This window comes from Eurytemora carolleeae, unplaced genomic scaffold (assembly GCF_000591075.1).
Source record: "Eurytemora carolleeae unplaced genomic scaffold, Eaff_2.0 scaffold614, whole genome shotgun sequence".
NCBI classification, from domain to species: Eukaryota; Metazoa; Arthropoda; class Copepoda; order Calanoida; family Temoridae; genus Eurytemora; species Eurytemora carolleeae.
In genome coordinates, this window is record NW_019396583.1 from 77830 (window position 1) to 103088 (window position 25259).

At 32.3% G+C, this 25259-nt stretch overlaps 1 protein-coding gene across 1 annotated transcript; it reads right to left on the reverse strand.

Annotated features, from left to right (window-relative positions):
* Positions 1-2742: 2742 nt before the first annotated feature.
* On the reverse strand, positions 2743-25232 carry LOC111705893 (homeobox protein PKNOX2). The gene is made up of 8 exons (XM_023478593.1): positions 24873-25232; positions 11508-11687; positions 10289-10580; positions 8909-9011; positions 8640-8708; positions 6208-6417; positions 4170-4247; positions 2743-3425 (listed from the first exon to the last, which is right to left on the reverse strand). Exons 2-7 carry the CDS (start codon positions 11521-11523, stop codon positions 4239-4241), a joined length of 699 nt encoding a protein of 232 aa, XP_023334361.1. The 5' UTR covers positions 11524-11687; positions 24873-25232; the 3' UTR covers positions 2743-3425; positions 4170-4238.
* Positions 25233-25259: the final 27 nt, after the last annotated feature.

The following is a 25259-nucleotide window of genomic DNA, read 5'->3' on the forward strand; positions in this document are numbered from 1 at the left end:
ATAGTGTGTTTTTCTTTAAATCGTCACAATTACACATTTATTAACTGTTTGTCTTCCACCACTGTAAACGCAAACGTTTAAGGCACCCAAAGAAAGAAAAAAAAATGCAAAACCAAATTGTTTGAAATATTAATAGCTTAAAAAATTCAAATACAAAATGAGTTGTAGCTTTGCTTTTTCTAGTTTAGAAGAACTGCAAAAATATGAATTTGATGGGATTTATCAATGTCGCTTTCGATTAGTTTTTAAAATCTAATAAATAATTATAATTTGCATAAATGATTTCGGTTGGTTCTATAATCGACACTCGGCAGGGTGTCCCAATAAACATGGGAATTGAATCACGACATTTATTTCTTCTTTGCATATTATTAAAGGACAAGTCAGTAGTTCAGAAACGCAGATTAAACAATTTCTCAACTTCCAAAAATACCGTCTGGCGACTTCATGAATTTATAGATGACAAAAATTGGAAAGTAGACAAGTCATGGACAGAAACTAATGAATTAGCGAGGTAGCTAAACTCCCTACGGCCGGTTAAAATTTGAAGAGAATTTGACTCGCAGATTCTGAATTTAAACCGGTGTTACGTAATTCAGCAACCCATCAAATTTATTAAATTCTGCCCTCGATATTTTTGCTCAGCTGAAGCTTGAAAATCTCTAATATCTCAGTCATTTCTGTACTCAGACATAAACCACAATTTAAATATATATGAGAATATAACCTACAGATTGTTTTTTCACCTCAAACGAGCTTAAAGGCACTTTAATACCATGTTTAATGAAAAACCTTGTATCTTAAACTTCAGAATATATTATACAGGGTGGTTCTGAGTTCTGTCACTGTCAATGTAATTATCATTGACGTTAATAAGAAAATGCTTTTTTACAGTGGGACCTATAAAACTATGGATTAGGAAGACGCCAATAAAACAATCTTTTGTTTATTTGATGTTGAATTCACGGATAATAGTTTCAAATTAAACTTGGTATGTTTAATGTTCATTGGAGTAAATACAGTTTTCATGCCAGCACAGTTTTATTAGTTCCAATGTATCACAGCAACCCAACCAGCACAGTTTTATTAGTTCCAATGTATCACAGCAACCCAACCAGCACAGTTTTATTAGTTCCAATGTATCACAGCAACCCAACCAGCGCAGTTTTATTAGTTCCAATGTATCACAGCAACCCAACCAGCGCAGTTTTATTAGTTCCAATGTATCACAGCAACCCAACCAGCACAGTTTTATTAGTTCCAATGTATCACAGCAACCCAACCAGCGCAGTTTTATTAGTTCCAATGTATCACAGCAACCCAACCAGCGCAGTTTTATTAGTTCCAATGTATCACAGCAACCCAACCAGCACAGTTTTATTAGTTCCAATGTATCACATCAACCCAACCTAAAAAGAAACTAAGCTCTCTCTCTGATTTACAGATTTAAAACAAAGAAAAAGACTGAATAATATTTAAAGTTTACTTGTAAATAAATGAATATAAAAAGGACACAGATACTGTAGAGAGATGGAATATTATTTAATGCTTAGATTTCAATATTGAGCTACTGTGTGTCCCACGAAACATGACAGTTGGTACATAATTAAAAATGTCTTCTTCCATAATTATTTAAGTTGTCTAATACCAAAGAGAATTGTAAGAATGTTCAATGGTAGTCATATTGTAGTAAAATTGACTTCAAAGTAAAATATATTTTAGTAAAATATTTTATTTAACGAAAAAAATGTAAATAGTCTTCAAAATCTAATGCAGTAGAGGAAAGAAGAAATTCCAAATTATTTACCAACTGTCATGTTTCGTGGGACATCCATTCATCCAAAATATTTATTTAGGGGGGAAATATTCCCAAGAACCAGATCAAATTAAAGTAGTGATTGTATTTTAATATTTCTGAACAGTTTATTTAAGTTAAATATTATTATTGATTCATGTTCTTGCATATTTGTTTGTTATCATTTCAGTTTGAAAGTAATGAGCTTGAATTAGAATCAAAAATCTACTTATAAAAATAAAATTTAGCTTGATTTCAAATCAACTTTGATTTCCATAATTCTTCGAAAAAAGTTTTAAAAAAATTAAATCCGGAATTTTAATTTGTTTTGGGCAAGTTAAAATTTCACCAGGATAATGAGCATAATCAACCAGATCAACCAAATCAACCAGATCAACCAAATCAACCGAATCAACCAGATCAATCAAATCAACGAAATCAATCCAATCAACCAAATTAACAAGATCAACCCAACCAACCAAATTAACAAGATCAACCCAATCAACTAAATCAACCAAATGAACCAACCAACCATCCAACAAAAAACCAACCAACAAAATTAACCAACCAACTATCAACCAAATCAACCAAAACACGTAACTATCAAACAACCAATCAACCAACCCACCGACTAGCCAACCAACCAAAATCAATCAACCAAAATATTAATCCATCCAATTCATCAACAGCCAACCAACTAACCAACCAACAAAATAACTGAAAATAAACCAATTATAAACTAGCCAACTTGAAAACACCAAACAATAAAACTAACAAGCCAGCCAACACCAATCCCACCAACCGATCTACCAGAAAACAAACAAAAAAATCAATAAATAAACCATCTGAATTTAATCTGTAAGTACAATTCAACTAATTCTCAGGAATTGTCTTTTAAAGAGTTTTCCTCCGATTTCCAAGTCTCCAAAATTAAAAATATTCATCAATTTGGTTTTTATGATTTAATCTTTGAAAGATATTAAAATGGTACTTTTATACTAGAAAAATAGGCAAGTGAATTTTATCATAAATAACTTATGATCGGATACGATTGGTACATTTGCTATCGTTAAAAAGTCTGGCTTACTTTAGAAAGAACCTGTTTTTATTGTATATTTCATGTTTTTCTGTTTGCATATGTTGGTCATATTCAGTTTTCATTCTAGGAATGAATATTTTCGAATTTAACTGAAGAGGTTCTTTAGCTTGGAAGTAGTAAGCCTAGAATTTAAAATATTTGAATATTTGCATAAAATATTGCTGGACTTATTTCTGGATACAGATTATACGACGAGCTCGTTTGAAATGAGAAATTACAAATTTATATTGTTAAACAATATTTAGAATAAAAATGATGCAGTTAGACTGCGGCCATTAATTAATGCCATTACGTATACTTGAAGCCATTCTTGAGCATTTTGAGTCCGGCTTTGTGTGGACGTTAAAATTGCATCCTAGCTGCACAGGGTCACTTTATTTAGCGTTTTGTTTCTTTGGGAGAAATTATGTATTATTTCATAACTGCCGCATGATGCATGATGCATCATGTATGATGTAATTTCACAATTTCTAGTTGAATTCACAGGTTTGTAGTTTCACCTTCTCTCCAGGATTTGTTGCATTGATCATTCTGAAAAATGCGCAAAATTAGTTGTTGAGAAAATCCGCGTAACTTTTCCTAGAACACGACATTGGATTTTGGCGCGGAAATAGTTTCCGCTTTCTTTGAGTAAAACAGTAGCAATTAATTGACACGGGTTGACTGCACTTTATTCTTTTGTGTTTAATTAGTTAAAGAGTTAATAAAGAATTCAAGTTTTACTCGAGAGTAATTACTTGTCACCATTCCGTGACAGGAGGCCATTTAGCTTCCATGCAGCAATACATAATTGTTCAAATATGGCAATTATGCCGGTAAAGGAGGTTTTTACGATCTTCAAACTCCGGTAATAATGGCAAAATAGTTTTAGAATTCATGTCAAGTTCTACATAAAGTATCCGTAACAGCACAATCAATACTCAGTAAAACAAGAAAGTCGAATTTAAGCATCTATTGTGAATAATATAAAAAAACAATGGACCATGAATCTGTATAGACAGGAATGTTACAAAACAGATTGAAATTAGATTTTCGCCTGTTTATTTAAATAGTTGGGTCAGTTTCAAAAGAAATTCGTTCGAACCGCGTTTTTGTCAAAAATTTTGTATTTGTTCTCAATATTATCAGTATTCTAAATTATTTAGAATTTTTTGGCTTTCGTTAAAATTGACAGCAAATGTCATTGTTGGGACAAATCATTGTTTCGAACTAATTACGCCTGATTTTATGTCTTTTTGTAGTGCAAATGGTGTATATAATAAAGAATTAACTAACCGAATTAAAGATTTTGAATTCTCCCATCTTGAAGATTCTTTCATTATATCCTCAAGTATGTTTACTAAATCACAGTCCCTTAAAATAGTATTCGTTAGTTTAATTTGACCTAGGGAGTAAAAATATACCAGTTTAAAAACATACCCGTCTAGGAAGAAAAATATATTTATTTTAATCCCATCTTTGGAATAATCCCATCTGGGGAGTAAAATATCAGTATAATATCATCTAGGGAGTAAAATAAATCAAATTGGTATCCTTCTGGGGAGTAAAATATCAGCTTAATATCATCTAGGGAGTAAAATAAATCAAATTTTTATCCTATCTGGGGAGTAAAGTATCAGCTTAATATCATCTAGGGAGTAAAACAAATCAAATTTTTATCCTTCTGGGGAGTAAAATATCAGCTTAATATCATCTAGGGAGTAAAACAAATCAAATTTTTATTCTATCTGGGGAGTAAAATATCAGCTTAATATCATCTAGGGAGTGAAACAAATGAAATTTTTATCCTATCTGGGGAGTAAAGTATCAGCTTAATATCATCAAGGGAGTAAAATATAAGTTTAATCCCATTTAGTGAGTAAAACAAATAAGTTAAATTCCACCCAGGTTTAAAGTATATAAATTAAAACTATCCAAGTTTAAAACATATTCGTTTAATCCCATCCAGGTTCAAACATATGAATTTAATCCCATTCAAGTTTTAAAAAATTGAGTTTAATCCCGTCCAGGTTTAAAACATATCAGTTTATTTTTCTTTGGCGTTAAATATATCAGTTAAATGATTAAATCCTATAATAATCTGTCTCATAAAACATATCCATATACCATATTAGTTTAATCCAAACAGGGAGTGAAACAAATTAGTTTAATCCAACCCAGAGAGTGAAACATATTAGTTTGATCCAACCCAGGGAGTGAAACATATTAGTGTAATCCAACCAAGGAGTGAAACATATTAGTTTAATCCAACTCAGGGAGTGAAATATATTAATTTAATCCAACCAGGGAGTGAAACATATTAGTTTAATCCAAGCAGGGAGTGAAACATATTAGTGTAATCCAACCAAGGAGTGAAACATATTAGTTTAATCCAACTCAGGGAGTGAAATATATTAGTTTAATCCAAGCAGGGAGTGAAACATATTAGTTTAATCCAAGCAGGGAGTGAAACATATTAGTTTAATCCAACTCAGGGAGTGAAACATATTAGTTTAATCCAACTCAGGGAGTGAAACATATTAGTTTAATCCAAGCAGGGAGTGAAACATATTAGTTTAATCCAACCAGGGAGTGAAACATATTAGTGTAATCCAACCAGGGAGTGAAACATATTAGTTTAATCCAACCAAGGAGTGAAACATATATATTAGTTTAATCCATTCCAGGGAGTGACACATATTAGTTTAATCCAACTCAGGGAGTGAAAAATATTAGTTTAATCCCCTAAAGAAGTGGAATAAATTAAAACAAATCCCCTGAAGGTGTATCCAAGATATGATATTTATTAGAATGAAACTGAAAATGAACAAGGAAACGGTATCGCCCCAGGAACCAGAAACCGGGCTTTCCATTTAGTTCAGATTTGATTAAAGGGATCGTTCAAGAATTCACAAGATTTGATTAAAGGGATCGTACAAGAATTCACAAGATTTGATTAAAGGGATCGTACAAGAATTCACAAGATTTGATTAAAGGGATCGTACAAGAATTCACAAGATTTAATTAAAGGGATCGTACAAGAATTCACAAGATTTGATTAAAGGGATCGTACAAAAATTCACAAGATTTGATTAAAGGGATCGTTTCAAAATTTACGAGTTGCATTAAATCTTAGAGAGAACTTTCCGGAGTTTCGTTTTAAAATCGAATAAATCTTTGATAAATGAATGGCTGCTAGGAAACAAGAGATTTAGGGAATAAATGATAATAACCAACATACAGGAATGTCAGGAAAGAGATTTTCGACGTTATATTTGATTTATAAAGAAAAAAATAATAATAAAAATTTAAATCTTAAGAAAATTATATTTACATTTTGTGGTAGATAGGGTTGACTGGAGGACGCCCGACTATTCCCACTGTCATCACTGTCATATCCTCCATAGTCACTTCGTAGCAGGTTTTCACTCTGCATCTTCCCCTTGAGACAAGTTATATATCTGTTACAGAAATCTTTACACAGTTCTTGAACCTTCTCTAGTTCTAGCAGATGGATTCGGAGAACCTGGATACCACGGATCATCTGAAATAAAAATTATAATTTTTATATACGTTGTACTTTAAACGACGATTATTTGGCCGCTAGGTGTCTCTGCTCTCGATATTTCAGTAAGTTCACTTGGAAGAGACTCATAGCGGCCAAAAAACATTGTTAATAAAAAAACATTATGAAATATCAACTATATGCCAATGCATTGAATCTAATTCGACTTTTATAGGTTGTAATATCTGAATGCTTAATTTTAAATTTGATTGAATTATTTACGACTTAAGTGGAATAACTCGGTGAATTTTTATAGGACGACACTTTCTTGGGATTAAGACGTTTTTAACCATTTTCTCCTTATATACGCAACATATAAAAGTATAATTAAAAGCAATCGATATCTGCCTATACCCGGGCTTTAATTTTCTGCGAACACTTCCTTTAAAGTGGCTGTCAACCTATTTTCTAGTAAGTAGTTAAAACTTTACACGTCCGATCCAATCGGGCTAATAACATGGAAGAAATCCTATTTTTCCGTCTTTAACAATAATAATTTTATTCAGTTTCCTTCAATGTCTCTGCTGCAAAAATCTGCAAGTAACTTTTATAGAGAACCACAATTGAAGATTATCATTTTTAAGAGAGAAAAACAAGGATAACTAACATTTTTGCGAAGACAATGATTTAATGGGCGTGCAATTTTTTTATGTAAAAAGTCATTGTGAAGTGCATTGAAAGTCCCTTTAAGAACAATTGCCGAACTTTTCGTTGCTCTTTAAGTAAGGGGACAACTATAGACAATTTTCCAGTCATTGCTAAAAAATCGTTTTAGAAGAAAAAAACGCCCAATATTGTAGACTGGAAACAAAGATGTCTGCGCTTCTGCTGTGAATAAATTAAGATCACATAATTAGAAATTCTACGAACCGTTGCTAATTTCAAGAAATTCCCGCTGTACAAATCGGAAATTTTTTACTTAAAAATGCAGAAATTCTTCAGAAGTAAGATACAAAAAATAGTTAGTCATGAAGGGGGGAGGGAGAAGGTGGGGGGGGGTGGTTCTTTAGACCATATGGTTTGTTTTGTAATCTGTATAGGGTTGAGTATAGTATTGGAATACATAGTATTTTATTGGTTTGTTAAACTATATACAGTATAGAGTATACACCAAGGAGTATGAAATAGAAGGGATATACAACTGGCGCGGCCCGCCCTACGCTCATACATGCTTTGCAGACGATACTTCATTAGAATAAGAACAATTTGTCTGATGTCAACAATTACCGCGTACACAATAACCTATTTTGAATATTCCTTATTCAAATTACCCTTCTGCAAAGCATGTATAATCATATGGTAGGGCAGGCCGCGTCAGTTGTATCTCCCTTCTATTTCATACTCCTTGACTACAACCCTTACACACTAGAAATATAAAAAGAAAGCAAATGGAAAAGGGGAAAATAATCAGGGGTATGATTTGGCTGGAAAGGTTGCAAGGACGAAAAAGGGGGGGGGGAGATGGCAGTGCCCCACCTTAGACAGGGAGAATCCCAAAAAGGAAGACAGCAAGATCGTTATAAAGTAAGAGAGGAAGACAGGTAGACAGGTAAACAGGAAGCCTTGTATAAAGTAAGACAGGAAGAAAGGTAGACAAGAAGCCTTGAAGAAAAGAAAGAAAGGAAGGCAGGAAGACAGGAAGCCTTGTAGAAAGAAAGACAGGAAGCCTTGTAGAAAGGAAGACAGGAAGCCTTGTAGAAAGGAAGACAGGAAGGCAGGGAGACGATTTTAGACAGTCACTAAAAGAAGAGAAGACAAGTAAATTGTGAATGTTTTAAAAGATATGAAACAACAACATATGTAGACCTGAACCCGAACGGTAGACATAAAAAGGTAAAAAGAACGACAGGAAGGCAGTTAGACAGGAAGGCAGTTAGACAGGAAGGCAGGTAGACAGGAAGTAAGGTAGACATGAAAACAGGAAGACAGAAAAAAGGTATAAAGGAAGGCAGGTTAATAGAAAGACAGGAATAAAGGTAAATTAAAAGAAAGGTAGACAGGAGGCTAGAAAGAAAGATAGACGGGTTGACAGGAAGATATGAAGACAACTAGAAATGTACGCAGAAAGACGGAAATACAAGAAGACAGGATGACAGGTATACAGGAAGACACGAGGACAGGAAGACAGGAAGACAGGATGACAGGTATACAGGAAGACACGAGGACAGGAAGACAAATAAGGAAGAACAAAAAATACTCACAAGCTCGTTAACTTCCTCACTGTCTGAAAGTAAAGATCTCTTTTCCTGCTGTTGATGTTGTACAAACGCCTGTTCATAAACAATGATTAGTGTGTACATAAACAATGATTAATGTGTACATAAACAATGATTAATGTGTACATAAACAATGATTAATGTGTACATAAACAATGATTAGTGTGTACATAAACAAAGTTGAGTCTATGTATCAATTTCAAACATTTTTTCATTTCCAAGATGTATCTATCTATCTTGTATTAAAGTATTACCTGTATATCTACGTTGAAAGTATCACTGGATGGGAAATCTGCCGATTGTGTTGCTAGTTCACATTTCTCAAAGAGAAGTGCCAAAAGAGGAAACAAGGGATGTCTGAAAAATGATATATTAAAGTTGATTTTTTCAATGTGAATCATTTTCATGACTTTGTCATGTGTTTTTTAAAAAGGAAGAAAAAAGTGCCCCCCCCCCCTAAAAAAAATGTTATTTTCTAAAATGTACGGAAAAATTTTTGTAAATTGTTTAATATTATTATTTCTGATTTACTCTTCATTAAAAACACCTTGACAACAGGTGTTAAAACATTAATATGGACTTCAATATTCAAAATAGAAATGTGTAATAAAACAAACTAGAGATATGTTATTTAAATCAAATAGAGATATGTTATTTTAACAAAATAGAGATACATATTTTCAACAAAATAGAGATATGTAATTTCAAAAAAATAGATATGTGTAATTTCAACAAAATAGAGATATGTAATTTCAACAAAATAAAGATACATATTTTCAACAAAAATATATATGTAATTTCAACAAAATAGAGATACATATTTTCAACAAAATAGATAAATGTAATTTCAATTAAATATAGATATGTAATTTTAACAAAATAGAGATATGTAATTTCAACAAAATAGAGATATGTAATTTAAATTAAATAGAGATATGGAATTTCAACCAAGTATAGTTATGTAATTTGAACAAAATAGAGATATGTAATTTCAACAAAATAGAGATACGTGATTTTAACAAAATAGAGATATGCAAAGTCAACAAAATAGAGATATGTAATTTAAATTAAATAGAGATATGGAATTTCAACCAAATATAGTTATGTAATTTGAACAAAATAGAGATATGTAATTTCAACAAAATAGAGATACGTGGTTTTAACAAAATAGAGATATGCAAAGTCAACAAAATAGAGATATGTAATGTAAAGAAAAAAGAGATATGGAATTTCAACAAAATAGAGATTTGTAATTTTAAAAAATTGAGATTTTTTTTCAACAAAAAAGATATTTGTAATGTAAAGAAAATAGAGATATGGAATTTCAACAAAATATCTTTTAAATCTATTTAGAGTTGTATTCTCAGTTTGTCTGTTTGTATGTCCGATCATAACTCATGAACCCATGGACCGATTTGCCTCAAATTTTGATTGGGGAAGTTAGGAGCACCACGGGAATCTTTCGTTGGTTTTGAGATTCTAAGTTGATTGGGTCGACTTGTACAGGGAAAAATAGAAAAAATCGTAATTTAAGACCAGGTACGGGTAAACGGCGGGAGAAACTATGAGTACCATGGGCAACGCTGGGTTCCCAAGCAAGTATTTGATAAAGATATAAAAATATTGAGACTTACTTGTAAATTTGTCTTTTATCTGCCTCAAAGAGCGCCTGCTCTGTAGGGTCTGTAAAGGGAGGATGTGCTTCAGGAAGAGAAAGAGGAAGAGAAGAATCTGGTCTAGGAGGAGGCGGAGCTGGAGGAGGAGGAGCTGAACCTTGAGAAACATGACTAGAGATGGCCGCAGCAGCTAGGTTATCCTCCTCCTGTCTTGACAGCCTGCTGTGCTCGAACCCATGGATCGGTGAGACCATAGCCAGTGGGCCGGTAGCGTGCATTCTAGACTCTACGCACTCTCCACTCAATTCTCCTTAATAAAGTCTTTTTTATTAGGATAACATTTTTTAAATCCAAATATTCTCCTCTCTCTCTATCTCGTAGATCTTCTGGACGGCCTCCCCTCTCCCTCCTTCTGAAAAAGAGCAACCTCTCGTGATTTTACTATTACAGGAACGGTAAGTTAAGATATTGCTCTTTTTCTGATGGAAGGGGGGGGTCCAGGGCAAATAAAATAAGAAATTATCTAAGTTTTCTTTTATTAAGCGTGTCTTGTTAAGAATTTTAATTGAATGTCGTTTTCAATATTTTGCGGGATACAAAAGAGAAACATTAATAGATTCTTGTGTGTCTGGTCTTCGGACTAACATCGTATGGCATTTAATTTAACCTAAACGTTTTTATTTGTATTTTTTTGTAGTTTATATCATCGCTCAAAATTTATGTAAAAGTTGGATTCGTTTTTAAATATAATTTCAAGTAACGTTTAATTAAAATTTAAAGAAAAACGAAGATATCTTTCTCATTGTTGCTCAGATAATGGGTTAAAGGGCAACTATTTAAACTAGCATGTAACGGGAAAACAAACTGAAATTACGCGGACCGTCTCTTTAAACCGAATAATAAAAAGATGAAATATTTTAAAATCTAAATCTTGTAATAAAGTTATTTTAGTACATTTGTCAGCTCTTGCCTAGATAAAACATAAAATGTTCCAGAATTTTCCTGAATCCTGGTTTAAAGTTAGTAAAATGCCTTAGTTTGATATAGAAGATATATTGGAAAGTTAACGGGTTCAAATTCTGCAGTTTCCATAATATCTTCCGATCAAACTCTGATCATTCTGGTTTTACAGATAAGACAAGAGGCATGTTGATATTGTATTAAAAATCGAATTTCGTTCATGGTAACCTTTAAGCGTTTATATCAAAGAAGGTGTATTCAAAACAAACGATCTTACCTAAAACATTATTCATAAAGATGTTGTTTGGTTGATCTAGCACCTTCTCCTCTATTCGTTGTTTGGTTGATCTAGCAACTTCTCCCCTTTTTGTTGTTTGGTTGATACAGCACCTTCTCCTCTTTTCGTTGTTTGGTTGATCTAGCACCTTTTCTAGGCCATCTCAACAATACATTTAACCTTAAAGAATATCCTTGATTAGTCACCATTAAGTGTCATAAGTTTTTTTTATTTTATTTAGTTTCCATCTTTAGCAACAACGCGGCATTCAGACCCTGTAGACGGAGTATTCAGACCCTGTAGACGGAGTATGAACGCGGCATTCAGACCCTGTAGACGGAGTATGAACGCGGCATTCAGACCCTGTAGACGGAGTATGAACGCGGCATTCAGACCCTGTAGACGGAGTATGAACCGTTTAAGCACTGAATTCATAGCTTTAAAGAGACTGTAAGCATTATTTCAAGTGACCCTCCATGCAAAAATACAATGCCCGATTCACAACGGTACGTTTGAAACCATTATCTGATCAATAATGTAGAAGATATTGTCGATTTTCTAGGTTTAAAGGTATTTAATTCCGATAATTCCTAACTGGCTAGAAAGGCGCAACCTTTTTTAATAATTTCCCAACACGTTATTTTTTAAAAAAAAGGGTTGCTTAACAATGTTACCCTTTATAGCTTTTTCTAATCAAGTATGAATTAGATATCAATGTTTATAATTAACGGTGGTTTCTCTATCTACAAAAGTTACTTGCGCTTTTATACTGCAGGAAAACACAGGAATGATTAGAATTAAAAACTTGTAAACCTATAAAACAACAATATCTCCTTTATCATTTCTCCATCTTTGAAATAACGCTGACACTTTCAACCCCTTTAAGTATAAATAAATTGCCCAAAGAAAATGCTGTTTAACATTTTGTATAAGTTCTTTAAACATTAAAATTTCCGGTTGCTTGGCTGTGTAAATTAATTCAAAGATCTGAGCAATAAAACCCGACGCAGGGCGGTTTGCTGAAAGGCGTGTTGTAAAAATACTGTAGTTAGCAAATCATGAGGAGTAAACCATTTAACACTTTTATTGAAATTAGTTTTTTTTAGGGGACTGTCGAATTAAAGGGAGTGTAAGCGTAATTTAAAGGTAACTGTCAAATTAAAGGGAGTGTAAGCGTAATTTAAAGGTAACTGTCGAATTAAAGGGAGTGTAAGCGTAATTTAAAGGTAACTGTCAAATTAAAGGGAGTGTAAGCGTAATTTAATAAAGGGAGTGTAAGCGTAATTTAAAGGTAACTGTCAAATTAAAGGGAGTGTAAGCGTAATTTAAAGGTAACTGTCGAATTAAAGGGAGTGTAAGAGTAATTTAAAGGAGACTGTCGAATTAAAGGGAGTGTGAGCGTAATTTTAATTGACCCCCAATGCAAAGATTGTAATGCCAGATTTACAAAGTTACCTTTAAAAGTTTTAAATCTGATATGGAGTACAGTACAGTACATATGGAATAAAAATAAATAAAATATTAATTAATAATAAACAAAAATAATTAAATCAATGCATTTATTTAGGAATTTGACTTTAACAAGTCCTGAACTCAGATTAAAGTAAATTACAAAGTTTTTACTATTTAATCATATTTTGAAAATAAAATTCTTGATAAGTGAGATCATTCTCTGGGTAATCCTTAAATATCCCATGCTAATGATTAAATTGTGGAATCAGGGATTGAATGTTTGTCAAAAGACCGTGTGTGTGTTAGTCACCGCTTAGCTGTGTATAAAGTGTAAAATGCATTTTATTATCTTTAATTAAGAGCAACATGTAAAAACTTAAACCTTATTAATTATGAGGAGACACACTCTACACAAGCTCTAATTGTCTAATCCTTATATCTTTGCAACTTGATGGGGTTAATATTTGAAATTTTCAACTTAAGCTATTTTATATACTAGAATTCATATTTTGATATTTCAAAGGTCTGAGCCATCACATTGCAGATATAGGAATTAGAAAAACCGAATTTGAGACTTGTGTGTATGCCGAGTCCATTAGCGCCTGATCCAATCAGGGTTCAGTTATGTGTTTGGCGTCAATTCTGAACCAATAGAAATAGTATGGCGGTAACATATATCTTTCTATCTAGCTCATTATCCAATCAGAGTTATGAATCCTTATATCGGCGCTGTACACTAAATGGAAATATTTACTTCTACTGAAACTATATTGATGTTTAGTTCCTTAGCTATTTAAGATTGATTAAAAGTGATTTTCAATCTTAAATTTGAGAAGAAGAAACTAATTAAACGGTTTTTAATATCACTATAGTTTCAGTAGAAGTAAATATTTCCATTTACTGTTAGGGCCGATTTAAGGATTCATATCTCTAATTGGATAATGAGATAGATAGAAAGATAAATGTTACCGCCATACTATTTCTATTGGTTCAGAATTGACACCAAACACATGACTAAACCCTGATTGGATCAGGCGCTAATGGAATTGGCATACAAAGGGGATATAGAACAAACAATATTAAATGTTTCGACAATTTGAAACTACTCTTTAAAATTTGAAATTACAACATGATAAACCACATAATATAGCTTAAGAACATTGTTGATATTCTATAAAAACACGAAAAATTTCTGCGTCGATAAGAGACGAGTTTAACGAATGGTTTTCCCTCCAAGCTTGTTTGTTTTTAAAGTTTGTGTGATGGTACCCTTGGGACACCAACTACTACACATACACATCTAACCAATTAAACATCCCCCTTAAATCTGGTCTTTTATTGCCATTGTAGTTCTTGTGCACAGACATATCTCTCTACACTCTACAATCATCACAGAGTTTCAGATCTATATTCATTATACATTATATAAATTTACTTGCTCAAGTGCCCGGCGTTGCCCGCGGAATAAAAATAAACCGAATGTAGAAAAAAACAAATTTTGAAGAAAATATTTGAATTTTTCAAATTTTTTGTTACCCCTCGGGTACCCAATACCCTTGGGTTTCCTCAAAAAATGTCAGCCCATTCGATCCAGCCGTTTGGCCAGCTATAGCTGACATATATATATATAAGCGAAGAAGAGCTTTATTATATAGATATATATTTATGTATATCGTCAAAATGTGCTTTCAGTTTAGACCCTCCTAGAGACATCATAAAGGTGGATACCGGATACGCTCTTTGAGCCCTTTTTTTAATAAGATTTTTGGCTTTCAAGAGTTTCCTAGAAAAAAGTTTGCTTATCTTTTTCTTTGCAAACTAATGACTGGGACAGAAGGTACCGGGATTACCGGGTTTTTTAAACCGTTCGTTGGAGAGCGATTGGGCTTTTTTTCCTGTAATGCGTTGATCTTCTGTCAGAGATAAATTTTTCATGATTTGATTGAAAGCAAAGAGAATAAAACTATGAAAGCCACGTAACCCCCCAAAAGAACTAAAATGTTAAAAAATAACAGCCTTTATCATTCATCTCATGTTTACGGATAAGAATTTTGAATTTTCGACTCTTAGCTCAGAAAAATCTTGTGCCTTGTAAATATTTTTTTCTAGTTTTTGTTATAGTTCTAATTTTGCGTAATCTATGTATAAATAAAGTTGTAATCTCTGTTTGCCTCAAATTTTGATTTGGAAACTCGGGAGAACCACGGGAATATTCTTAACTTGGGGGGTACTATTATAGGGAATAATAGCTAAAATCATAATTAACGATCAAGCGCGGGTAAACGGCGGGAGTATGAGTATAGTACCCTAGGCAACGCTGGGTTATCAAGCTATGTATACTATAATCTACTGTAAAGGTGTTTTGCTTGGAAGCGAATGAAACATTAAAGTATCTTTCTTCTTGTTTCTTGAAGTTTCTTAAACCTAGCAGATTTAGGCATAATCCCTGAATTCTTATACGAGGAATAGAGATGGTGTTTGACGAAAAAAGAAGCTGAGAAAATTCAAAGATATCTGTTTTTAAATATTTTACTCTGAAAAAAAAACAAAAATAAGTTTTTATTTGAAAGGTTAGACAGTAGGTGGCAAACTTAAAGATATTTTATTTAAAAGGTTAGACAGTAGGTGGCAAACTTAAAGATATTTTACAAAATTTAAAGAACAATAAATACTCCATATATAAAAAAATATTTACATAAAAAATGTATTTAAAGAAATATGTAAAAGTTAGGTTCAAATTCTGCAAGGGCTCGGAGGAAATACAATATACCAAATCCGAATCGGTATCCCCCGTCGCAGTACCCCCTTGTAAGGTATGGAAGGATATAAAACCTGTTCTTAAAGATATTGGAAGCTAGCTTATTTATGGTCAGTTAGTAGAACATAGTAGAACAATAAGTCACATTTATTGCACAAATTAAACTCAGTATTTTCCAGTATTGGACAATATGTCAACCGACCTACCCAAGGAATATATATGTAAACCGACCTACCTCTAGATATATTTATGGTCAGTTAGTAGAACATAGTAGAACAATAAGTCACATTTATTGCACAAACTCAGTACTTTCCAGTATTGGACAATATGTCAACCGACCTACCCAAGGAATATATATGTAAACCGACCTACCTCTAGATATATTTATGGTCAGTTAGTAGAACATAGTAGAACAATAATTCAATTTATTGGACAAATTAAACTCAGTATTTTCCAGTATTGGACAATATGTCAACCGACCTACCCAAGGAATATATATGTAAACCGACCTACCTCTAGATTATTTATGGTCAGTTAGTAGAACATAGTAGAACAATAAGTCACATTTATTGCACAAATTAAACTCAGTACTTTCCAGTATTGGTTGCGACAGTATGTCAACCGACCTACCCAAGGAATATATACTGGGGGTATGTAAACCGACCTACCTCTAGATATATTGAATAATGAATATATACTGGGGATATTGTCAACCGACCTACCTCAAGATATATTGATTATATGCTGGGGATATTGTCAACTGACCAACTTCAAGATATATTGAATATATACTGGGGGTATGTCAACCGACCTACCTACCGACATATTTATCGAGCAGTTTACACGTAATACCTAGGGACGACCCTAAACCGCCCAAATTCGAATTTAACACAATAATTGCGTCATAAACCACCCCTTGGTCTCACCAGTAACTCCAGTAACTAAACCTAAACCCCAAATTGATTTCCAGTTGGTCTGTTTTCTCTAAATCGGTTAAGAAGCTAAAACACGCGTTATTTACGTAAAAATGGATTGATTTTTTTAAAATTTTGAACCAGCAACGATAGAGATTGGAAAACAACTCTAGAAAAATGCAAGGTTAAGAATGAGAAGGAGAGATAGGAGAGGGAAGGATAAATATAGGAAAGATAAAAAGATGGGAGGGAAAGGGGGGGGGGTATTGAGAAGCGAATGGGAATAGAAAGTATGAACAAAGGAAATAAAAGAAAAGAGATATATAAAATGGGAGCGGGAAAGGGGAAAGGGGAAAGGGGAAGGATGAATAAAAGAGATGAGACGATGAACGATAAAGTGATGGGAAGGGGAATGGGAATTGATGGGAAGGATGAATAACGGAGATGGGAAGATGAAAGATACATTGATGTGAGGGTGAATGGTAAATAAATGGGAGGGGGAATAAGCAGGATGTGGGAATGGGAAGGATAAAATTAGAAGATGTGAAGGTAAATGATAAATCAATGGGAGGGGGGAATAAGCAGGATATGGGAATGGGAAGGATAATTGAGCCGGAAAGGGAATGTGCAGATGATGGGAGTGGGAGAATGAATATAGGAAATGGGAGGAGAAAAGATAAAGCGGAGGGGAGATAAATATGTTCTTCCAAAATTTGAAAAAAATGTTATCATATTCTATTTTAATTTCTAAAATATCTAACTGTTAACAAATCTTGTTTAGATTGGTTATTTAAAGGGTTGCACTTTTGGACATATTTCTGATTGGTTTTATTTATGATTAAAAATGTCTTGTCTTTAATTTGTTATATTTTTGGTCGATTATATTTCTAAAATGCCAAAATATGAAACCACTGCTGCCAAAAATGTGCTAATTCAAACCCTGGGCGTGATTTATTCAGAAATTTTGCATTGCAATTTTTCTTTTGTTTTAACAAACTTCATTTCTCATTCAATTTCTAGCTGCAAGGCATGTTTAAGAATCAAGGTCTGAACTGGCTAAAACTAGGCCTAGTAATGTAGGGTATGTAAGCCATTATTTCATTATATTGACTATGCATGCAATTCCTTAATAAAAGTAGCAAACATTTAACCGAAAACATTGTATACAGTATACACAGTAGTTTAATAATAAAAACACTTATTATAATTCAGACTTGATAAAAAAAGAAGTACTTTTTTCCGATGGAGTTATGACTATATACATGTCGGAAAAAAAATGTCCACGCTCAAAATAACTCTGGAGTCCAGTTCTAGCGGAGTCCAATCTTGGAGTACAAAGTTGGGTATGTATTTTTTTAAGGAGTACACTTTGGAGTCCATAGTTCAAAATGTAAATATTTTTAAGTTGGGTATAGCATTTTTTAAACGGAGAACATTCTGGAGGCCATATTAGTTCAATGATAGATATTTTTTAATGAAGGAGTCATTTTAGTAAGAAGTTCAGATTGGAGTATGTATTTATTTTCACTGGAGTACATTTTTAACATAATTACAAAATGGAGTTTTTCTTTCTGAAAGAATTTGTATTAATTTAAAATTTTTCTAATTCTTATATCTATACAACCTGATGTCGTTGGTTGACCTTTGATATTTCTAACTAAGAATTCTGTTGGATCTAAAAGACAAAGTAAGAAATATCAAAGGTTTATATCATCAGGTTGCAAAGATATTGAGATGAGAAAATTAGAGTTTGAGGCAAGTTTTTTTTATAAAGAGTGTTTACTAGAATAAATTAAACTTTAAGTTCAAAATGAAGCATCTTTTTATTGCGTATGCATCAGAAATTTGTGAAAAATGTAAAAAAAAAAAAGTTTGGCAACTTAAAAACTAGTTCAATAAATTTGCAACTCGAAAACCGGAGATGCACTTTTACAAACTGTAATCTCCACTTTTTTCAAAAAAAAAAATAATTTAAACTATAAAGGATTTGAGTTTTACCACAAACTCAAATTTTCTATTCCCTATATTTGCAAGGTGTAACTCATTGATATTTATTTCGAACCTCTATTTTTTTATCCAACAGAAATCATAGTTTGAAATATCTAAGGTCTACGACATTGTGTTGCAAAGATATAATGATTATCAAATTAGAGTTTGTGGCAAAGACTCAACTCCTATGAAAATGTTTGTGACAGAAACAGGAGTCAGTTTATTGGCAAAAAAAAATCGTTTTTAGAATTTGTCCCGTCAATCTTTAATGTTTTCCCAGAACTAATTTCTCTGTATTTTAAAAAAGGCAGAAAGCAATGCCTTTTAAAACATATTCGCCCCCCCCCCCTCCCCATTCCCAGGCTTTTCAAGCAAGAACTGTATAAGCTAAATGTTTAAAGATAAAAATTAAATCGTTTGAGTAAACAGAAGAAAAATCTTTCAAGTACGGATATACTATGTTAACCTAAAAAAAACTTAAAATAATTTGGGAGCTTTTATAATATTTGAGTTAAAATAAATATAAATTCAGAAATTTATGGAAACTATTATCAAACACTCTTAAACTGCAATATTTCCTAAGGTATTTATCATTTAGTTGTAAACTTAAACTAATCTTTTAATTTTATGAAAACACTGAGCACCAAAGATAGCGAACTTTTAATTTATGATTTTGCTAAATCTCAGTTTTTACCTCCAGCTTTTTACTTTCCGCCCTATTCAATAGGGGGAGGGGGGGCACACTCCGACCTAAGGGAGGGGGGGGGGTGGATTGCATACTGTGTAATTAAAAATATAAATTAAACATTTTATTCAAAGGTTTGCGCTAGGAAGAAACGAAAACATGCCGAAATAATGGCTGACACGCGGTTCCTTCTTTATACTTGTATACTTACAATATATTTAATTTCATTTTATTTTACAGAAAAAAATAAATGTTGTACAATGTGCAACTTAATGAATGTATGAGGGAAAAAGGTAAAAATAATCAAAAAAGTTCTTAATGGTTAGATTTATTCGATTTTATGCCAATTTTCTCCTTTTTTGCCTTCTTTCTTTATTTTGTGTTTCCTTCTTTTCATTTTCTCATTTGCTTCTTTTTGTCTCATAAGGTGTTCCCCCCTGTGCCCCCCTTCGGGAGTAAAAGGGGGCACGTGCCCCTGTGCCCCCCCTCCTACCTAGGGGCCTGGATAATTCCTATTTATGTTTCCTAGCAGAAGAAATGTGCATTGTGAAAGTCCTTTTTTCTAAGAAACCACAATTAGAAATAATCAGTTTTCAAAATTTTAAACATTGATATATATTTCATACTTGATCAGGATTTAGGAGGATTAGAGTTGTAATTGCCATTGAGGTCATTTGCAATTACGCAATTTGCAATTTTCTTCTCTTTATAGAAGTTGAAAAATTTTGCCGTAAAATAATTTTGAATTTTTAAAATATTGGAAATCAGCAAATGAAGACAAAATAATCCGCAAACTTGGTATTGTTATATATTAAGTTTATAAACGAAGGATGAGCGCAAAGCATCGTATAATTCTGACATTTTAAATACTCCTTCTTTATTATGATGAATATAAATAATAATATTAACAATATGTTTTAAAAAATAGTAGCTTTAAATGATAGAACTGGTTTCAAAAGGCTTTAGTTCTTACAGTAACAAAATATAAAAATAACTAAATGAGTAGACAGAGTAATAAATTACTTTCTTATCAGTCAGCTTCTGATATTTTTCTTCTAAAATATTTAAACCCTAAACAATCTGTACAGTGTACACAGTGTGTAGATTGCAAAATCGGGTTTAGTGGATTTTCTTCATATTTTCCCGGCATGAAAGGCTTACTGCCTTCAATGACCTATAAGAGCTCATCAACAACACGCTTCACTACACTACACTACACTACACTACACTACACTACACTACACTACACTACACTACACTACACTACACTACACTACACTACGAATTATTAAATTATAAAATTTTACTTGTAGGATTTGAAATAATTTATTACAAGCTCATTTAATGGAGGTTGGTTTGATGAGAAAGTATGGTTTTGACGGAGATTTCTTCAAATTTTTGCAACTGGGAAAAGCTAAGCACTAAGGGGATCTACACCCTCCTCCCCCCCCCCTCTCCTCCCCTCTTCCAAGCCACCAGCGCTATTGCGGTTTTGCAAAAGAAAAGGCAGAAACAAGGGAAACAAGGAAACTATTAAAATTTGTCTTCAGAATAAAAAACTAAAAATTTGGACAAAAAAAGAAAATAGGTTCGATAGAAATATAATAGAATATAAATCAATAGATAAGAGGTTGGATAAAAAGAATACATTTTCGATAAAAAAACAGGTTGGATAAAAGAAAACAGGTTGGATAAAAGAAAACAGGTTGGATAAAAGAAAACAGGTTGGATAAAAGAAAACAGGTTGGATAAAAGAAAACAGGTTGGATAAAAAGAAAACAGGATCGATAAAAGAAAACAGGTTGGATAAAACCAAAACAGGTTGGATAAAAGGATAACTGGTTTAATGATAAAGATAAGAGGTTGGATAAAAATATAACAGGTTAAATAAAAGGATACAGGTTGAATAAAAATAATTCACAGGTTTGGTATAAAGAAAAGAGATTTGATAAAAAGGATAAAGGTTTGTTAATGAAAATAGGTTCGATAAAAAGATAACAGCTTAGATAAAAAGGAATACAGGTTGGATAAAAATAGTTTACAGGTTTGTTATACAGAAAACAGGTTTGATAAAAAGTAAACAGGTTTGTTATACAGAAAACAGGTTTGATAAAAAGGTTTGTTATACAGAAAACAGGTTTATAAAATGAAACAGGTTTGTTATACAGAAAACAGGTTTGATAAAATGAAACAGGTTTGTTATACAGAAAACAGGTTTGATAAAAAGGAAACAGGTTTGATAAAAAGGAAACAGGTTTGATAAAAGAAATAGTGTAGATAAAAATAGAACTGCTTGGAAAAAACGAATCAGGTTGAAAAAAAAAACTTTTTTCAAAAGAAACCTTATTTGGTACAATTTGGTACAATTTGGTACAATTTGGTACAATTTGGTACAATTTAGTACAATTTGGTACAATTTTGTACAGAGATGCAAGATTTTCAATTGTATAATATTCTGAAAACTTAAAACAATAAATAAGTGGCAGGGATTTCAGTTTTCTCGTAAATTCAAACAGAATATTCGTATTCAGGCTTGTATTAGAATTAAACCTATTTTTCATTCAAAACTAGGTTTATCTTCAGGTTTAAATATAGATTCATAATTAAACCTTAAATTGAGGGATTTTATTAAGTATAGATAAATAAACATTTAGCTTAGGATCAGTTTCGTAAATTCTTGGTTTAAATATAGGTTTAAATATAGGTTTAAATATATGTTTAATATAGGTTTAAATAAAGTTTCATAATAAAACCGTTTGCTTAGGTTTAGTTATGTAAATACTAGGTTTAAATATAGGTTTAAATAAAGGTTTATTATTAATCCTTTAGTTTAGGTTTAGTTATGTAAATACTAGGTTTAAATCAAGTTTAAATATAGTTTCAAAATTAAACCTTTAGTTATGGATAAGTTATATGAATACTAGGTTTAAATATAGGTTTAGATATAAGTTCATGATTAAACCTTTAGTTATGTAAGTACTAGGCTTAAATATAGGTTTAAAGAGAGGTTCGTTTTGATGAAAGATAATCACACTACCCGGATAAAACCTGCCCCGGGACCCGGAGATAGAGATATATAATGAGCCCCCCCCCCCCCACCCCTAGTCCATGTTTTAATCCTGGTTATTTAATATTGTGTAAATTCTAATCTAAATTATATTTAATTGAGTTTTAAATAACGTTAATAAGTTTTCACGTGATAACGATCTACATCAGTTTAATTAGTTAAAATCTAGACATAAACTTTATATATATAGTCTCGTATACCAGTAATAAATATCAAGTAGTAGTTGAACTACACGTAGAATAAGTTAAACCACATTTCTTGAACCGGTCCTTAAGAAAATGGGCTCAACTTTGTCTATTAAGTTCAACTACTTCTAGATATTAATTATTTCTGGTCCCGTGGATATATTCTTGTTATAACAATAACAAAATATTAATATTATTATTACGAATAACAAAATATTTATATTGTTATTAAGAATAACAAAATATTAATATTGTTATTAAAAATAACAAAATAAATTAATATTGTTATTAAGAATAAAAAAATATTAATAATGTTATTAAGAATAACAAAATATTAATATTGTTAATAAGAATAACAAAATGTTGTGAATTTCAAATATGTAACCTGATAATGAGTTATTATGACAAACTAAAATTTTCTAATTTGTAAACCTTTCAAATTGAGATTTTACGCTCAAACAGAATTAATAGTATCAAAGGGATAAGCCTCGGGTTGCAAAGATATAGCGATTAGAAAGAAAGAAAGTGTTTGAGATAGCGCTTAGCTTCAGCAATAGGCCTCGAAATCGACAGTGTGAACTTTTAAATTGATGGATTTAAGTTTTAATCCGCGGATAACTTGGAAGTCCACCAACAGATAATTCAGAAAGGATTTAAGGAGAATGAACCGGCTGAGCACTGAAGCTACGCGACGAATATAAGATACAAAAATGTCGTCCTCCCATCTCTCAATCATTTTGTCAAATTTAATTTTTAAATAATAAAAAATAACAGAAAAGGAAAAGAATTTTTGCCTTAAACTCTTAATTTTTTATTCCCTATATTTTTGCAACCCGAAGTCGTAGATCTTCGATATTCACAAACTAAGAATTCTGTCAGATAAAAAAGTCTTAGTTTGAACTATCAAAAGTGTATGCTATCGGAGTGCAAAGATTAGAAAGTTTGCGTTTGTGGCAAACTTTTCAAAAAATAATATTTTTTAAACAAATTTCGATAATCTTTCTTGAGTAAAAAAAAATATAATTGTGTATCTCTTTTATCTGTTTATATTTTGTGTACATTAAATTAATTAAAAGTTTTCTTAAAAGTCTGTAAATATAAAACAACCATATGTAGATTGTAGATGGCTGATTACAGAATATTTGATGGAATTATACGATTCCGTATGCATAAATAACAGTACCCCCCCCCCCCCGCGGCGTGAAAAAATTTTTTTTACCGCCATGCCAGTCAGCGGCAAAAAATTAAAAATTGTAATGGCAAACCCATGTTTAACTCGCGTGAAATTAAAACACAATTTAAATAACTTCTAGTCAATTTGATAAAAAAAACATTTGGCGAAAATAAAAATTTAAATCTTTGCCAGCTGACCTACGAATTTGCTAGATTTAATAGTCACTATTCTAAATGTTCAGGTTGCAAAGTTTTTGGCGAGATATTTAGTTCCTTTAAAATCAAAAAATGCATTTTTCCGCCCAGCTTAAAATTAGAAAAATGACTTGGAAAGATAAAAAATTAGAAACTAAAACTTATCGAAAAATTTAATAATTAAAAAGCGTTAAGATTGGTCATTTGAATGGACAAGAAAGAATACAAGAAAAGACTTAAAAACAAAAACAATATAAGACAAAAAATTCTTACGTATGGAAAATAACGCTGAAAATAAATGAAAAAATGAAAACTAAAGAAAATGACTCGAATAGAATAAAAGTATAAAGAATGTTGAATGAATAGATAGATAACTACCCTCAGCACACGTTGTAACTTCTCAATAGTAAATTCCGACTTTCATTGATCGTAAAATCGTCGTAAAAGGGCAGAAATAGCGCATAATTCTGCACATTACGGCCTCGTAAACCCACACCGACATATTTAACTACTGTTGTGATTTGTGTTCAACTAACCATGAGAAAATGTCTTTGTTACACGCTATCCCGTGCTGTGCGGACGAGGTGTCGGATACGGTGTTAAATAAAGGGTTGTATGACAAGTATTCTCCGGCACGAGAGTATGATTGATAGAAGCTGACAAGGAGCTATTTCTCACACCAAACCTGTCAAGCAGAAGCTCTTTACAGGAGCAATGAATCCGTCCCACACCCATCCCACCCACCTTGCCGGACACAACACACATACATTCAACCCATTCATATCAATACAGATTTAACTAGATTAATATATATAGTAATAATCTTTAGTGTTCACTTGTCTAGCTGGAGCAAGGTCAAGGTTGGGTTCTAGGAGGGAATCCCCCAATTCTAACTTTTACGAGGATATTTTGTGTCTGGTGGATTGCAGTGAAAACAGCGAAATTACCTAAGAGCCAGTAGGAAGGCTGAAGTGGTAGTTATAGCAGACTCACGAGCTGAGTTATACTGTGGGCTGTGGGGAGCTCCTGGCCCGTCCCGGCCTATCCCGCCGATACACATTATTTCGGGGATTCTACTTCTAGGATACACAGACAGAATTGCAAAAATACAAGTTCGCGCCAAAATAAAGATTTTGGAAGTTGAATTATAATTTGTTAGATTGAATTCCGATTGCAAGGGAAAAGAGAACTTCAACGCTTTCCTTTTAAAAAACCGGGAGAAATAGGATTGAGCTCAGGATGGGTTAGTATCCATGGGTGCAGCTTTAGCTAGCTCTCAGACTCACCATCTGGTAGAAATAGTTGATAAAACCACCACCAGGGTTGGAACTCAG